At 42.6% G+C, this 18645-nt stretch overlaps 2 protein-coding genes across 3 annotated transcripts in view; one reads left to right on the top strand and one right to left on the bottom strand.

The window, feature by feature from the left end:
* LOC146185785 (condensin-2 complex subunit G2-like) overlaps positions 1-14850 on the bottom strand; it is a 65888-nt gene extending 51038 nt beyond the window's left edge. Inside the window, exons 1-2 of the mRNA XM_084607914.1 lie at positions 14637-14850; positions 5614-5748 (exon numbers count right to left, since the gene is read on the bottom strand). Coding sequence (XP_084464040.1) covers positions 5614-5748; positions 14637-14714 — 213 coding nt within the window. The 5' untranslated portion in view covers positions 14715-14850. The remainder of the gene's footprint in view (positions 1-5613; positions 5749-14636) is intronic.
* A 537-nt stretch (positions 14851-15387) lies between these two features.
* The window catches only part of LOC146185784 (uncharacterized), a 25399-nt gene continuing 22141 nt past the window's right edge, over positions 15388-18645 (top strand). Inside the window, exons 1-2 of one of the 2 annotated variants that reach the window (XM_084606713.1) lie at positions 15388-15588; positions 16595-16708. In XM_084606713.1, coding sequence (XP_084462839.1) covers positions 15519-15588; positions 16595-16708 — 184 coding nt within the window. In that variant the 5' untranslated portion in view covers positions 15388-15518. Of the gene's footprint in view, positions 15589-15956; positions 16454-16594; positions 16709-18645 lie in introns of those variants that run through there. The other variant, XM_084606714.1, reaches the window with a different exon arrangement.

The raw sequence follows: 18645 nt of genomic DNA, 5'->3' as shown, positions 1-18645 counted from the left end.
TGACAGAAAAGGTGAAAACCTTAACCGGCCGTAAGCTGACCCTGCCATTCGACTCCACAAACGACACAAATAAACAAGGATTTGGATGTAATTATAACTGAACCAGTATTCCACCTGCACATAGTAACAGTACCTAATACTAGGTGCCAATGTGCTACTCAGGAGGGGAGGAAGGAGAGAGAAAGTCGCGGAAATAGCTAAACAAAATTAAAAAAAAAAAAGAACATTAAAAAGGGGAATAATATTATAGCAGCACTGAATTTAGCTGAATGCATAACAAAAGGTCATACAAGAGGGTTTGAAAGTTGCTGCAATATGCAGCTTGTCGTAAGAGGCGTGTTGTATTTTATGGTGCATGAATGACTAAGGCTATCTGCTCCAACCTCAGGGTAAAATTTGTTGGCTTTGTGAGAAACCTCTATAATATATTTAAAATTCCATAGTTTAAGAAACTTGGATTTACCACTTGAGAGGACTGAGGAATAGCTGTGCACACAGCCTTACTAATATAGTTTGTAAAAGCTTTGTTCAGTTTGCATACCCGAGATTATCAAGAGACTATTGTATATAGGCTGGCATTTTCTCAGAAGTGCCCAGTTGACTAAATATAGCTTCCACTGCATTTAGCCAAAAAATGCACCATTGGTGGGGACTGAGCTCACAACCCTGTGAGTGAGCGTGCGTGTGTGGGTGGGTGAGTGAGTGAGTGGAGTAAATGAGTGGAGTGAATGAGTGAGGGGTGAGTGTGTGAGTGGTGAGTGAGTGAGGGGTGAGTGAGTGTGTGAGTGGTGAGTGAGTGAGGGGTGAGTGAGTGGAGTGAGTTAAAATCCTGTAATGTTTATTAATTTAATTATCTTGTATGTATTATTTTTTTCTCTATAATGATCAAGGTTAAAAGCAAAAAATTAAAGAAAAGCAAAGCCCACGGTATCCCTGGCCTCACTAATTGTAACCTTCTTTCATTCATGTATGACGACTTTATAAGCATTGAAAAGGCTTTGGATACTGCATAAGATAAAATTTAACTAAAGTCAGCAAATACTAAATGGATGTCTGACTCATACTCATTAACAGGAAGCCCTAAGCAATTCTATAGAATAAAAAGTAGAAAGGAAAACAACGTGCCACTTTTAGGAACCGGACCCACAACCCTGTGGGTACGGTTTCCAAAAGTGGCACGATGTTTCCCCTTTTACTTTGTATTTAATTATCTTTCTGCAATGATGACAATACTAACACAGGTCAATAGCAAAAAGTTAAAGAAGAAAAATAACCCTACGCTATCCCTGGCCTCACCAACCATTGCTTTTTTTTTCATTCATGTATCATAACGACCCCCTCATTTCCTCTTCAATTTTCTGCTTAATAGCTTGTGAGGGTCTCAGTTCTGGCAGTTTTGAAGCCATAGGTAGTGCAAGAGGGTTCTCGCAAACTTCCGCCCTCCCTGTTGAGTGAGTGAGAGAGTGAGTGCATGTGTGTATTAATAAAAATTACAGGTCAGAGAAAAACTTAAGCAGTCACTTGCATTTTCCCATGAAATTACAGGAAATAGGGAGCTTATTCCATTTTAGACTATCATCAACACTGACAACAAATGGAAAATGGCTTTATAAGCATTGAAAAGGCTTTGGATATTGCATAAGATAAAATTTAACTAAAGCCAGCAAATACTTAATCGAATTTCTGACACATACTACTTAAGAGAAAGCCCTAAGCAACTCTAGAGAATAAAAATATGTACTCAGTTTTATATTTTGTATTTTTATTCTAAGTAATGCCATATTTATTAGTGCTTGATATTTATGAAGGACTGGAAATTGCTTTTAGGAGGTTTTGATAAGAATTGAATTCTTTTGTTTTTTAAATTCGAATCAAAGTCGTACATTCTTTTTTATATTTTTTACTTTTGGTCAATTTTGAAATAATGTGGTGAAAAAATGGACAATTCTAGAGCTTTTATAATACAGAGAAAAAGTTTCAGTGGCAAAGCTTTATTGTGTACAGCTGAAGACAAGCACTCAGCTGTATATGTATTTTTATAATTTTAAACATTATAATGCAACATTTTTTAAATCCCTAATACTTCAGAGGTAGGGAGAATTGTTGAGGGAAATATTAGTAAAAATCAAAGATGTTTTTTTTTTTTAAACTGCAATCAAAATTGTCCCCTTCTTGCTGTTTTCGAATTTTGGCAGACTGACGCATTGTGGAGAAAACACATAGCTGTCTAGAGCTCCAAATATTACCTGGAATTAAGAACATAACCAGCATAATAATGAGGAAAAGGTTTAGCGCCAACAACTTAATGCATTGTGTCGCTCATAGAGCAATATTCGTGATCTTTTTACTAAAACAAATTCCATGCTAAAATGTCCCTAATAGTTATTCTAAAAGTAAAAGTTACATAGTAAAGCTAATCCACGTTAAAATGTTAGTGTGCAAGCAGCAAAGCTCCAGAATTAGAAACTTTTTGAAATGGCAAGAACGTTTCTCACCTTTAGTGATATACGATTTTGCGGGAGAAACCAATGGCGTATCTTGCAAAACTTAAGGTTCATTTCTTTGTGTCAAGACATTATCTCACCACATATAAAAGTTTCATTGGAAACAAAAAATGGCCATGGGACCTCGATTATCGTTCTTATCTGAACGCACCCATATATACTGTATCTCCAGCAAAAATAGATGTTTTCAGCAAACCTTGGCAACTAGTACATTCCTTAATATTTATTTTCACAAACGCTCAATGAATCTGCCATTCGCAGCAATAACCGATTCGATTCGGCTTCGGAAACAATTACATGACTGGATCAGGTGGCCCTTAGATGTGTTGGCCTTTGAGTAGCAATGGTGGCATTTAGCGAGTCTGTGGTGTTCTGTGGCTTTTTGCTGACTTCTCTCACAATAATGCCCCGGATATAGTATCTGGTGTGGACTGGAGCCGAATCAGCTGAAAAACTTAACGTCTTCCCTTCAATCTAGTCTCTTTCGAGGGCTTTACAATGATGGCAAGCAACTCCACATACGCGGCAGCACTCCACGTACGCGGCAGCATTAATATGGAGTCCTTCTGCAAAAAAGTGTGGAATATGACATCACCTCCGCTGCTGCCAACAGCTAACATCATCATAAATGACGGAAATTTTGTGTGCAACATTGTAGGTACATCACCAATGCAAAGCCACCCGTCATTATGATGGTCAGGCTTTTGGTCTTGGTCAAAATTGTTTTCATATAAAAAAAATTTTTTAAATAAAAACAGAGCATTCGGAGCTCCTCGGGCTTCTTCAGCTTGCTTAGCAAGCACTCGAACCGGAGTAGACGATTCTCCCAAGCTTTACCAGATATGAGTTGTGCCCTCCTCATGATAAAAGAATGACACCTCAAGTCCTCATGTTGTGTGCTGTCTCCAACAAGAGGGCATAAAGGTCTAAGCATTTTACATCAGCTCAGACAGCAGGATTCCCTTTTCCCCAGTCATGAAGATTCCACAAAAAGCTTAGCAAGGGTGCTCAAATTCCGTGGTGTCACAGTGCACACAAACATCTATTTTAACTCATTCCTCCAGCGGGATGTCCCAAAGGTGTCAGTAGCTTCTTGTGAACACCACACTCAGATAGGGTTCACCTATAAATCTGAATTTTAGGTGGGAGTCAGTGGGATGAAGTAGCATATAATCAGATGGCAAGTTCCTAAGCTGAATGCCTTATTATTAAGCGCATACAGTCGTGCCCCGTTAATATTACCCTTGTTAAATATTATGGACGACCCAAATTATGGACAGTTTTTCTGAGAATGAAACTTTTTCAATGTATTTATGCCTCATTAATATGGAAACTCATCGTATGAGAAATGGAGAGGGGAAGAATGCACACAGTCCACTTGGGCCCATGCATTTTTGTCTCGTTAATATATACAGCAGCTTGAAAAAAGCTGAGCAGTCCGAACGTGCATCGCACGCGAACTTACGTGACATTCAATACGGCTGGATGACTGAACGAGTCCTGTGGGGTTGGAGGAAAGATCCAAAGCGGGGGTGTCGCCGTTTTTGGGTAGGGAAAAATGTGCAAGAGCGGAGAGGAATGTACACAGCAAACCGAAGGTCAGTTAAGTGAGAAAGACCCCGAAAAGAGGAAACCGGGAAATTTTTAATTTTTGGGTGCAGTGGAAGCTCCGCAACGGGAGACTGCTGTACGGAAAAAGAGCAATATGTGGTTGCAACGAATTCTCCTGCATGTGAACAGAAAGGCTGGTAAAAACGTAAGAAAGAAATGACAGGAAAAAAGACAAGCACATAAAATGGTGGAAGGAACTGCAGTTGTTGTTTTTTTAACCCAAAAACACCTCATGTGCAATGCGAGTGGGATGGACAAGATGAAGCCGAGACACCGATGCTTTGGAAAAACATTCTCCCCATCTTATATACTGCACATGTGAAGCAAATACAAAATCATGAATGACTTTAAATATTTTTAGAGGGTTTCTGCAAAAATTTGACCAAAAACTAAACCTAAGCGGTCGCAAAGTGATTCTTCTCGTTGATAATGCCGGCTGCCACACTATCTCCCCTGAAGAGTTCAAAAACATAAACCTTATCTTTCTTCCACCAAATATGACTGTAAGATTTAGCCGCTTGATGCTGGCATAATTAGAGCAACAAAAGCACACTATACCGAGCTGCCTTGGTCCACCACTACCTTTATTATGCCGAGAGGCAGAAGCCGTAGACAGTAGATCTCCGCTGGTGCTTGAGGCAGCTTAAGCTTGCGTGGGATGCCATAAGTGAAACTACCATCACTAACTGCTGGCGTCACACTGGCATTTTACCGAATCAGGCAGGTGCAGCTGATCCAGAGAGTCCTGCAGAACAACTCCTTGCTGCGAAGCGAACGTGGAAGACCAGCACAGTGATGAGGCCATTTTGGAAGTGACGGATAGTAGAGAATCGGACGCTGATTCATCGGTCAGTGAAGAGTTCGTCATCCGAGAATTTGACCAACACAAAGCCTACTATCATGCGTGCCATCGTGCGCAAATCGCTTCGGACTGCACTACAATTTTTCGAGAACCACGATGACAAAGTTAATGCACTCAAAATTGTCGGTGTTCTGTCAAACTGAGTCCAGTGCACCCCGTTATGTACAGAAGCAGTTATTATTTACAAAAAGTTTTGCCCATAAAATTCTTTTCATTTTTATTTACGACTTGTTATTATGGATGACTCGTCTTACAGATAGTTTTGGGCGGAAACCAAGGGGCATATATTAACGAGGCACGACTGTATTTTGCCACTAGTGACAAAGAGTTTTGTAAAAAAATGAAACCAGCGAACAATGTGTATATTTGCACAGTTTCCCTCTTCACAGCACTTGGTCAGAGGCGGCGGCACCTTCTGGGATGTGTATTCTCTCCAGAAGAATAGTGACGTGCACCCTGGCAAGAGAATGAGAGAGTGCTCATGCTATGGACGCTTATGGAGGCACTTTGCACGGGATCGAATTTACAGAAACAGTGTGTCAACCAACGGGGACAATACCGCTGTTTTTCAGCCAATTTACCAGGAAAGGTGCGCACACAAGACTCAACTCTCATCACTTAAGTGGGTCAACTTACCAGTGCCTGTTTCGAAATCACCTGCAGCACAACAGTTGTCAACTTCCCAAACAGTTCTTTGCCAAAGGCTTCCAATCGATCCTCTGGCAGCTCGGCAATCCTTGCCCTGAGTTTCAGTTTTGCCGACGCTCGCCTCTGCATAAATTTACACAAGGTGTTGCATGTTCATTACAGCTTGCTTTTGTCATGCCACACATGAGTGCACATGTCAGCACAGCAACTTGCATGTCACATTTTATTTTCTGTAAAAAGGTGTAAAAAGGGTGCAAAAAAAGGTGTTAAATGCAAGCACAAGATGTAGGTGCCATCATGAAGGAGTACAATGCTGAGGAACTGTTGGAAAAGCAGCATTAGCGCATAGAAGTAAACTGCCATGCCAGAGGTTTTTGCATGCAAGTAATAATGTCATGACAACTCTGACAAGAATTCTGTCACCTCATACCTTCAGCTGCACACAAAACTCAGCAGCATTCACACTTACATGTAGACAAAGCCTTTAATGGAACAAATTAAATCCTTTTTCACTATTTATTAATGCGCAAGAACCATGGTGCAAAAAGCACGTGCAGAAAGTGTGTACAGAAGTTGTTGGTCCACACCAGGGTGGTCCAGGGTGCCATCCATCACAGTTGGCACCAGCCAACCTGCTGTGCAAGATTTTGCTCGGCCTCACGCAACTAGCCATGATTGACAACACCGACATGTTGGACGGTCGCGTAATTCTGTCTCCTCAGCGGTAGGGTCCCACTACTTCTTTCTCGTCACTGGTTGCCTCTCAGCGGTTTAAAGTGCGCTTGTTATCGAGAGGGGTCTCTGAACGCAACCTAAAGGTAACATATACACTCACTAAAGGCAAGAAATGAATATGGTGAAAATAATTAAATAGTGTTACCATTGTCAGAATGTCACCTTGTGGCTCTGTTCATGGCTGGGTTTGTGGCTATTAAGAATTAAAAACATCACATGATGCAACCTAAAGGAGAACACCTCCCAGGAAAGACATTGGTAGCTTATTTTAATGTTTTTAAATAAAAAAAATTAAGAAAAAAGTTGCACGTGCAGGTTTCTAACATATGTTTTAATCGCAAAGTGCTCAGGTAAGTAGTGCTAATCCAATGCGCCACTGAGGCAACGAGCACAGTAGGTTTCAAATGCGACCTTATTCATTTTTACAATATTTGCGCTATCTGTCCCCAGGTGACGCTGCTCAGAGGACCCCTCAGTTGAGAAAATGGAATCACGCTCGACGGTCTGGTGAATGGCAGCATTCGGATCCTGAAGGACCTCTTAAATCTGTCCCGTCCTAAGTGCTGCGTCCTTTGACGTACCCCAAAAATTTTGCCCTCAGGAGCCCCGAAACTCAATTTGACCAGATTTGGTGTCCAACCCAATTTCAGTATGACCAATTAAGTGGTGACTTCCAAATTTGGGTGGGCCACCTCCTAAATCTGGCATCCCTGAACCCTCAAAATTTCACTGCATCCAAACATGATCAAATTTGGCATTCAACCTAAATTTGGCCAGGGTCAACACAAGGCTGACTTTCAAATTTAGCCAAGGCACCCCAAACATTTGGTACGCTTACGCATTTTTCGTGCGTGAGAGGCTACGTGCAGCCTTGTGTAGCTGCGGATGTTCATTTCTGCACCTGCACCAGTAGCGCAACAAATAACTCTACCTCACTATTCAGTACCAGTGGACCACAAGCAAGCACATGCATTTCAATTACTCCTGCTTATCAGTCCCCTCCAGTAATCAATTTTACATAAATGCATTGTATGCATTGTAAAAAACAAGGTTAAGCTCATCCAAGCTTCGCTGAAACCTACTGAAGCAGAAACTTAAAGTGGAAATGTTTTGAATACGTCTGTTTAAAAAAGAAAGCAAAAACAAGTAGTACCGAGTATGCTTATGCTATGCTGCACAAGTCATGAAACTCAGCGAGATGAAACAAATGTTGCAACTTTCTCTCCTTTTGTATATCTCTCATTTTTTATACTTCATTTAACTCTCTATACGAGAGTGGGACACTCCCATTAGCTTCAAGTGCTGACAAACTGACAATGGTGCACCTGTATACAGGTGCCGTCAAGTAAATGAAAGGCACCTGTGTCAAAAAAATTTCAGTTCAGTGAATCTGCCATCAAGCAAACGGAAGGTGAGTAATAATAATAATAATAATTGGTTCACAGGAAGGGAAAGGCGCTGTACCTGTCACTTGTTCTGTGGACACTTGAACCGCGTCGTAAGGGAAGGGAGGAAGGCGGGAATGAAAATAGGAAAGAGAGAAAGAGGAGCCGTAGTGGAGGGCTACAGAGTAATTTCGACCATATCACAAAATTTAATTTCTGTGAATCCAAAGTGCAGTGGTCTAGATTTATTTATGCTCCGTGTAATTTGCACAATCAACACCAGGCTGCACATGCCTATTCAAGGCTACATAAAATGAGGGCGATGGAATTAATTTTTTATGCTGATACTGCCTTTCATTTACTTTTGACAGCAAAGATACCATATTTTGCAAGATGAATAATACCAAACTATCACAAGAAACCTTTCAGCATGCTTTTATCTTTTGTCAATAAGTTTGCTTCGTGTTCTGTGCATTTTGACAAGTTTGGGTGCACACCACTTTGCTGGTTAAATTGAAGTTAGCTTGCTTAAATGGTTAAGCCTCCCCCCCCCCCCCCCTCCTTATTTATAAAACCAGTGGTCAAAATGGCTGGAAAGTGGTCATTCAGTTTCTAGAGCAGTAATGAGTGCAATGTCGCCATTTGTATGCATGCCAGACATGCATGCAGCTTACATCGCATGCGTGTAAATGTAACCACCCACTTGATGACTTACTCTTAGGTGCCTTTGCTAATTGCTACTAATAAACACCGCAGAGATGCATAAATGCACAAAGTACTTGAGAAATATTTAGAAGCACTCAGTGGCAGCTTATAACTGACTGATGACAAATTGTGTATAAGAACACAACACACTGCTTTCTGCAAATTCAGAAAGTGTAAGGCTGAGGCCAAGAATTCATTTCTGAATTATAACATAGCACTTTTTCTCCGCATAAAAATATTGACACAACCATTTTATTTAAAGCATACAGGGCACCTGTCGAGGCTGCTCATTATTAAGCATTTTGTTGCCAAACCAGAGCAAGCGAGATTCAACAGAGAATAGGATGGCGGCCTCGGCTGTCCTGAAACAGGGGCTCAATTTAGTAACACCAAACTATCATTGCAGAAAGTGGAAAATTCTCATTTTCAATGCACGGAACCATTCGGTACTGCCATCAGGCACAGAAGTCTTATTTCAGACCAAAATTTCAGTAAGGCTGATATCGAGGCCACCTATCAGCAATGCACAGCCCGGATGCGAACACTGAAGCTTTAAAGTGAGGGCCAACAATGCAATTCTGCACTCAAATGGGGGGGAGTGGGCCTGCATTCCTAGCCAGAGGTCACCAGTGTAAATTACGATACAAGGGAACAGCTGAAAACGCTTCAATGTGACAAAGCACATAACAGAATCCAGCCCCAATTCCTTGCTTTCTGCAAAGCCAGTAGCTTGGCAGAGTTTGTACAGTTCCAGAGCAGTGCTCAGATGACGTTTTAGCATGTGCATAGATTGAAATGAAATTTATATAATACTGTCATTTTAATGAATTTCTGAGCTGCATCAGGTGTTATTGCCCTACACCAAGAAATAGACATGCCAAACATCACTTTGCTTCCAAGGTGCAGTCATGATGCTTATGAGCTTCAACAAGGAAACTAGTAGCAGACAACACTGAGTGCTACTTGCAAGTGGCAGACACATCCAGAAACAATGTGGAAATGAAGGTATGTTTCTCCGATTGCCGGAGATAGGAACGGCAGCCCAAATCTTTTCACCAGGTGACTAAATGCGGCTACCGTGTACCATCCCAAGTAGCGTGTGTGGCTGCCTGCCAAATGTGCCTGCGTTCTTGCCAAAATCTCATAACTGTATGACTATTGTTCCAACACAAGCATACCGGAAAAAAAAATCATAATATTGCCATGCTAAAGTTGCTGTGTAGCCTTCCGAGTTACAAGTTTTTCCGTGTTTTAAGCAAGGCCACCGTGCATAGGAATAGAAGGACTAAAAAAAAGAGGAAAAATGAAAAATGGTCCATATTGCTTGTCTGCTTGTCAATATAGTACTGCGCTCATATTTCAGATAAAATTCCAATTCAAAACATGAATTAAAAATGCGCAGAAGTGTGCTTAAATTATAATAATTTTTCAGTTCCAAAATATTTCAGGGTTTAGTTATAACATCACAATTATCTGTCAATATAGTACTGAGCTCATATTTCAGATAAAATTCCAAATCAAGACATGGATTAAAAATGCACAGAAATGAGCTTAAATTACAGTAATTTTTCAGTTCCAAAATATTTCAGGATTCAGTTATTACATCACAATTATCTGTCAATTGGTAAAAAGAAGGATTCAGTGACATAAGTTTCACTGTTCCATTCAACATGGCAATGTAGCTACATGTGGGGGAAAATTTCTATATTTTTTAATCAGCTGCTGTTTCCTCACTGTCACATGTCTAAGCCTAAAATTTTGCTTCCTGAAGCCAAAAAAGAGCCTGTACTCCCTTTTCGGGCTTGGTAGCACTGCAACACTATTTCTCACTTCTGGAAAAGAAAAAAGAAAGCTGCTGAGCACCAAACATAGTGACGATAACAAAATAAAGTGTGATTAGATCAGAGTAATCTCTAGCAGTATCGAAACAGGTGCAGATGTGAGAGTTCATAATATTTTTGTCATGATTTTGCCCACTGTTCAACTGCCTCATTACCCTTTCACACACCTAGAAATTTTGTCTATTTCTGAGAGAATTTTTGAACTAATTTTTTTCGCCTGTTGTATAACCTTCTAAGTGATCTGCCCTCAGTAGACTTCAAGATTTCGCTATTAATTTTCAAAAACGCATCCGACTGGTTATGATTAACTGCTGAGAGCACAGGACAAAGTTCAGAATTGAAATTTTGCTACACATTATAAGTTTAAACCATATCTATCAATATGTCCATAGACGTATCATACAATATATTCAACTGATTTGCATAATTAATCAACCCATACTGTACTTTCATGAGCAGTTTTACACTTTTTTATGCTTCGCTTAGCTTTGGTATTAAAGGTTCTCACTGTACATCAAAGGCTCGGTGCAGCCTCATCCTGAGCACTCTTCACGTCATCTGCAATGGCTCTTATCCCTGAGCAGCTCGGTGAGCAGCTCGGAGTTGAGATGGAGGGTGACCGCACCTACAAGTCTGCTGTTTGTGAAGGCCGGCGAGCGACTGACGCTAGGGGAGAGAGTCAGAACTTGAGGGTGTGCGAGTGACACGGGGCTACTCAGTCCGCTGTAACACGCGCTTTTACAGCCTTGCCCGGTGACGACCAAGACGGCTGCAACTGTGGTATGCACCACTCTCACATTGGCAGCTGTTGTTAAGCCACTCTGCCCTCTCATTGGCTAAGATGCGTGACGCGGCGCAACACCACCTAGGCTTGCGGTGTCGCCACCATCTCTTTCGTGCCTCAAACTCACCGGTAGAGAGAGAGAGAGAGAGAGAGAGAGCAGGCGTTGGACAGCCAGCGGCAAATCCATGATTCTGTGACTTCGAACAGCAGTGCTATGCACTAAAAACTTCAAGAGCAAATTTCTGCCTTATATATAAAGATTGGCCCATCCCCATCAACATGCATATACCTGTATCTCACAATTAAAAGGTGCCCGAGTGCAGTTAACAACCCGAAAGTGAGCCTTCAAAGCTCGAAGGCACCCATGTGAACATCTCCTCTTAGCAAGGATGCTGTCCTACAGGCATATATCACTTCCGCCTGCAAACTGTTCACCATCGCCACTACACGGCAGCAGTTCAGTCTTGAACTAGAATTCATAAGAAAGTATTTTTCGTGTCAAAATTTTGGCATATCTGGAAATAAATTTTCTGCCCATTCTTATTCTGAGCACAGCCAAAGTTTCAAATATTTCCGGGAAAAAAACTTTTTGTTTTTGCTCAAAGGTTCTAAAACTTTTGCATCCCTACTGTTCAGCTGCTAATAATAATAATAATTGGTTCACAGGAAAGGAAAGGTGCAGTATCTGTCACACTTGTTCTGTGGACACCTGAACCACCCCACAAGGGAAGGGAGGGAGGTAGGAGTGAAAGCAGAAAAAGAGAAACGGGTGCTGTAATGGAGGGCCCTGGAGTAATTTCAACCACCTGGGGATCTTTAACCTGTACTGACATCCCACAGCACACCAACTGGACTCCTTTTGTCTCCATCCAAATCCAGTGGTCAGGAATAGTACGACCCTTTTATAATAAATGCACTTGAACCGGCAAAAATCCTTACTATATCAGGTGTTGGGGTTGACATGGCCCCTAAAATGGTGTCTGGTAATTAAATGGCTACCTACTAAACGCGTCTTGTTGCTTTATAAAAAAAAACTGTCTAAAATACCTTCTACTCATCTGTTATCATCTCTCTGTGCAATTTTCCTTTTTTCAGTTACAAGATGTTTTTGTTTGCATCTTGTGGGAGTACTTCTTAAGCATGAAGGCAACATGGCTACGAATACAACTGAACTGGATTTCATGTGAAAACCAAAGCTTTGCATGGACATTGCATCATCGCCCACTGTTAGTTTTTTAAGATATGGTAAATTGAGCAATGCAGCGACAGTCAAGCACCACAAAACCGCACACACCATGTCTCCATTTCGCCTGCCCCGTGCTGCGAATGTTCAGCAGTTTTTTCCCTTCTTTATTTCTTGCTGCACTTTTACTTTCTGAGCGGACCGCGCCGCTTTTTTTTTTTTTTTTGTATTCAGCTTTACTTTTTTTTTTTTTTTTTTCCACGAGCTGCATGTTTTCCCTCACGACTCCAAGGACTACGTAAAGTTGTCTTCTCCTCAGCACAGGTGAGCATTGTGGTAAAGCCATTACAGAAAACGCTCGGTGTTACTTTTTTCAATAAAAGAAATTTGTCTCCCGATCCAAGGTAACACACCTGCGACGATGTCCGCCGCGGCCAGACGCAGTTTACTGTAACCGATTATCAAAAACGTCCTTACTAATAAAGGATAGTCTTCAATGGAAGATGGACTGGGACAGTTTCACTTTACTATACCCGAGTTTTTACTATATCCGAATTTACTATAGCTGGGTTCTACTATAATAATAATTGGTTTACAGAAAAAGAAAGGGGCAGTATTTGTCACACTTTTCCGTGAACAGAAGAACCGCGATGTAAGAGAAGGGAGGAAAATGGGAGCGCAATGTGGAAAGGAAGAAAGAGGTGCCGTACGTAGTGGAGGGCTACGAGTAATTTCGACCCGCTGGGGGTCTTTACGTGTGCTTACACCGCACAGCACACGGACGCCTCCGTTTTGCCTCCATTGAAACGCATGCAGCTGCCGGCAGTCGGGATCGAACCCCTGTACTCAGTCGTTTGTTCTCTGCATTGTCCCTTGGAACGCGCTGAACCAGTTCCCTGAACGCGTCCCCTTGCTGGACATGCGCCAAGTACCACGGCCGCTCGATGGAAGCGCGCACTAACGCGTACGACGGACGCACGAGAAGCCGCTGACAAAATTTGGTGATTGCGTGCGGCAAGCTATCGCCTCTCTTATCATTAATTTCATTATTAAACGCCACGTATTTTACTATGCGTGTCTCATAAGCTGAACCGCACATATATATAATAATAATAAGGAAAGGAAGGGTGCAGTATCTGTCACACACATAAATGTAAATTGATTTATGGGAAACAACAGGCTGTCGAATTTCTCGGTGGATATCTGAACAGCACCGCAAGGCAACGCATAAGGGAAAGGTCGATGGGAGTGAAAGAAGAGGTGCCGTAGTGGACTAATTTCGACCACCCGGAAATCTTCGTGCACTGACAAAGCACAGCACGCGGCGCCTTTGCGTTCACGGCCGTCCAGACTGGTCGTGGTGTACTAGCCAAGTTGGCCACCATCACAGCAACTTTTGCAACATATGTCCAGTGAAAGCAGAGCTCAGTGCTGGTTTTTTTATCACCGGAGCCAGCCCACCGGGGTGGCGTAGTGGTTACGACGCTCGACTACGATTCCCAAGGGTGCGGGATCGAATCCCGGCCTAGGCGGCCGCTTTTCGCAGGAGGCGAAAAGCACGGCGCCCGCGTGCTGCGCGATGTCAGTTGGCGTAATGGTTACGACGCTCGACTACGATTCCCAAGGGTGCAGGATCGAATCCCGGCCTCGGTGGCCGCTTTTCTTAGGAGGCGAAAAGCACGGCGCCCGTTTGCTGCGCGATGTCAGTGCATGTTAAAGAGACTCTTGGGCTACGAGAGACGCCGTAGTCCACTACGGCGGCCTAGGCGGCCGCTTTTCGCAGGAGGCGAAAAGCACGGCGCCCGCGTGCTGCGCGATGTCAGTTGGCGTAATGGTTACGACGCTCGACTACGATTCCCAAGGGTGCAGGATCGAATCCCGGCCTCGGTGTCCGCTTTTCTTAGGAGGCGAAAAGCACGGCGCCCGTTTGCTGCGCGATGTCAGTGCATGTTAAAGAGACTCTTGGGCTATGAGAGACGCCGTAGTGGACTACGGCGTCTCTCGTAGCCCAAGTCGCTTTGGGACATTAAACCCCACCAAACAAACAGAGCTGAAAACAGCGTTGACATCCGAAAATTTTAAACAAACGCGATCCCTGCACTGCTCACTCTGTACGCCACTCGATATCTACCACGTGCGCGAGACACTCTGTCGCCATGTTTCTGACTCCGTTTGTTTACATATAAATAAAATGAATTTTTCACTACAATTTATCATGGATTTCGTACGACTGTTTTGAAATTTAACACTACAACAGTGGTGGATTCATTTGGTCGCCCTACCAAGGTGAAAACAATAGTAAAACCCCATTCTTTTCAGCGTGGAGACACCCACTAGAGATTCAAAACTTTACGAGGTACTCTCGATGAGGTACTCACATCGCACGCTATCGGCAAAAATTCACTCAAATTGCCGGCGCTGGCAGAGTGCACAACGCCGGACTGGCCGGGCTCCATTCGGCGTGCTTCCTCGCTACCGTGCTACTTTAAAACGTCAAAGGGTATGCGGCGTCAAAAAAACAAGCCAGCTAAAGGACTCAAACCAACCTAACTGACCAAACCTCCATGACCAAACCCCCAAACGATCGCGGTATTTGTCATATTTTGTGACGACTTCAGAATAGACTGATATTTAAGTTAAAATAGTGATGATAATAATTAACTTGTGGATGGTGAGCAGCGCCACTAGTGCCAAAGCGTCGCTGGCGTCATTTATTACTGCCATAACTTTTGTAATGAAGAGCTCCGATTACTACAGTGAGCTAGAATTGCTAGAATTCTCTCTATCGTACGTACTAACGTTACTAGAACAGTGCGTACAAGCTTTTACTTCCCATCTACTAATTTTCCGGCTGAAACTTCAATACTATTGTCATCATCATTATAATGGTCACATTTTGGAGCATAAAAACAAAGCGAAAAACTTTTTTTATTTTTTTTTGTGATATTAGGACCGTAGAGCTGATATTAGAACATATGCTTAAAAATGTTGCAGAAAAAACAACAAAAAGTTGAACAAAAAACAAAAAAGACCCAAGCGTCACCTACGTGACTTGCCATTGGTCGAAATTTCAACAGCTGCCGTTCAGCGGACCAATGAGCAATTTTTGATGATGTGCGGGTTTGTTTCGCGCGATTTTCATCGAACAGGATGGCGCCTTTTGCTAGTTAATCAGCTTGCATGCCTTGTGATCAGTCCGTTTAACCGCGTTGCGCGCCCTTTTTTTTTTCCGCCAATTGGTGTTTCCGTAAATTTTCATCATGAATCGCGACAGAAACCACGCACCCACAGTGACTACAAGATCAGCACTAAGAGAAATCACCAGAAGCGGTAAGCAGTGTGCATAACAGCGTTCTCCATATTGCTGCCGACTTTCTGGCGCGTAGTCATGCCAGCGCTTGTGAGAAACACGTAAGCTTGATTATAGTGTTTCAGGCATATTAAGCGTCTGCTTTTTTTTCTGCTAATCGCTGATTGATGTGAAATAAAATTGTAGCATTGCTCCTCAATTCGTTGTTGAAGCATCGTTTCTGTATATATATATATATATATATATATTTTTTTTTTTGCCGTTTTTTCCTGCGTTACAATGGCTTTTGCACCTCGGAGCCATGCGATTTTGTGCTAAGCACATGGCTTTGTCCTCGAAAGACTGCATACATGCGCATTTGCCTCCTTAGTCCTTTCTTTTCGTGACCACGAAATTGGCGCAACGTATAATGGCGGGATCTCGGTACCATATACCGCGAAAACCGCGATGAGGGCGGGATTAGTGTTATCAGTCTTATCTGCGAGCTTGGTATATTGACGACTTCTCATTTCCAGCGTTAAAGGCGCGTACAAAATATATGAATCACTGAGCAATGCCAGGCGTGTAACCTGTTGCCTTATGTGCAGAAAATACGGCCACGTTTACAGCATCCAGCATTTTATTTTGGTGGCTTTTCGTGGGCAGAGTTGGTTTGATCTGCACTGATACCGCAGTGAACCCATCGCAAAAAAACAAAATCGCCACTCGTCTTGAATATCTACATCGAGGCGTCCACGATGTAATAAATAAGCCTTTCACTATCAAGTGGGTAGAATCGCGGCGTGCTCGAACGGACCAACTTACTCAAAATAAACTTCGTTTGATTTGTTTCTCCGACCTCGCACGAGCACAGATGCTGGTTAACGGAAACCAAAACGAACAACGGTAACGATGATTCTTATTTAAACATTTTGTATGACATTGCGCACAATCAAGTACGGCACGCCTGGTTGTTGAACTCGAGACTGCAAGGAAAACGAAGTGAAAGGGAAATCCTAAGACGCAACTTAACGCGCTTTGTTTCAGCTTATGGGTCACCACCTTCCATTAGCAACATGCTGTACTTCGGCTCTCCTTCCCCGTCGACGTCGCCCGATGAAGAAGTTGTTCGCCGGCGCGGAAGACGGATCATATCACCAGGTAAATGGCGTAGTGTGCTGTTCTGCCAAGACCTTTTACGATCTACCTCAGTCTTATGCCATTTTACAGAGTAGTTCGGCAGCAACGAAAAACTCCCTTTTTTTTCTCTCTCTCTCTCTCTCTCTCATATACCAAATAGTGCATGCCTCTATGCCTGTGAAAAACATATTCCACTGCTTCCAAATCTGTCTGGAGGTAAGATTATAGTTGGGGGGAAAGAGCGGGACTTCATGAGAGTTGGGACTGATTTTCCCTGTTTTTTTAAGTTGCAGTGGTGGTTGCAACAATTTTGCAGAGTTGCAAAATTGTTGCAACCAGCCACCACACTCTATGCAACTCGTGCAAAGTTGCGTAGAGTGTCTTTCCAACAAAGCATACAGCGTAATACTGGGTTGAGGACGAAAAGAGGCACACAAATGGGGTGCCAACTTTCACCCAGCTTATTTGGAGGCATAATGGGGCTATCCAGGAGGCACAAAAGCATTCACAGGTAAACAGGGGGTAAACAACATTAACGGTGCGCATTTGTGCGACTGCTTGCACCGAACCACTTTACTGAAAAATTCAAACCGTTGACCTCATAACAGTAAAGACTTGTTGATAATGCATTTCGTATTTTTCTTTCTGATATGTTTCTGATAGCTCAAGCACAGTTATATTATACAGAGCATCATCCAATGCATTGGTGACAAAACTTCGCCATTACATGATGAAAGTATCCAAGATTCCAAGCTGCAACTTTTCATTCTTGTGAAGTCATGTGATAGTTCCAGTGAACATTGCTGATATGCATGTGTCTGTCACATTACTTGTTTTCTAGTTTCAAGTGCAATTAATGCCATTCAATTTTCTTGACAGTCATTGAAAGTTATTGCATTTGTTTTTAAACACTAAATTTTAGGGGACTAGTTTTTGTTCTGATGTCTGGCGTAACCTCGACATCACCAATGTTGTCCAGGCTAGTGCAAAAATAAAGAGGAGGATGAAAAGAGAAAAGGAAGGGCTAATATGAATGAACCTGAATGATTGCTTGTTGCCATGAGGCAATATATAAGAGCTGGAGAGCCCTGCCAGGGTGGCGCGGCGGTTAGGGCGCTCGACTACTTTGTCTAAGGATGCGGGATCTAATCCCAGCCTCGGCGGCTGCTTTTTGATAGAGGCAAAAAGCATGCTGTGCGATGTCAGTGCACATTGAAGAACTCCAGGTGATAAAAATTTCCGGAGTCCTCCACTACAGCGTTTCTCATAGCCTGAGTCGCTTTGGGACGTTAAACCCCACAAAACACAAACAAGAGCTGAAGATGACTTTTGGAAACAGGATTGACTATGGATAGCTTTACTACAATCCAAATTAAATATAGCATATTTGCAATAAAATTTGCTGCTGGCGTGCATATTGGTACAAAACCAGTAATGGGGCAAAACAGCAAAGTACTAGGCCACTATGTGATAGTGCCATGATGCAGTTGTACCTATAACTGTACAAAGATGCAGCATTGATCTGCACCAGGGAGTATGCAACATGAGGTCAGATCATTAATTGTGAACGCTAAGTACCGGGTTGTAGAGTAGGAAAATTGCCGTTTGTTACTGATTACGACAGTGAATAATCCAGCGCCATGTCTGTATGAGAAAAACGAGAGCTGCATTAGAATTATCGCTCTTGAGATTGGACATCAAAGCAAGGTTTGCAGAACTTACTTGTGCCCTCTCTCATATCTCAAACATCAAGGCCATGTATGAGTATTATGAATGCCACAAACTTCCATGGACCACATCGTAGTGCTGAACCCTCCATGCCATGCAGACCACATTGTGGAGGCACGCTCTGTGGCATTGGAGTGGTCCTTATTTTACACCACTATCTGTGTAAGCTCTGAGCATTTGACCTCGAACTCTCGCACTGTGCAGCTAAGATGTGTTCTTACATTCTGCAA

This window comes from Amblyomma maculatum, chromosome 6, assembly GCF_055883805.1.
Source record: "Amblyomma maculatum isolate TAMU_Amacu chromosome 6, ASM5588380v1, whole genome shotgun sequence".
Taxonomy (NCBI): Eukaryota; Metazoa; Arthropoda; class Arachnida; order Ixodida; family Ixodidae; genus Amblyomma; species Amblyomma maculatum.
This window is presented reverse-complemented; position numbering and strand designations above follow the sequence as displayed.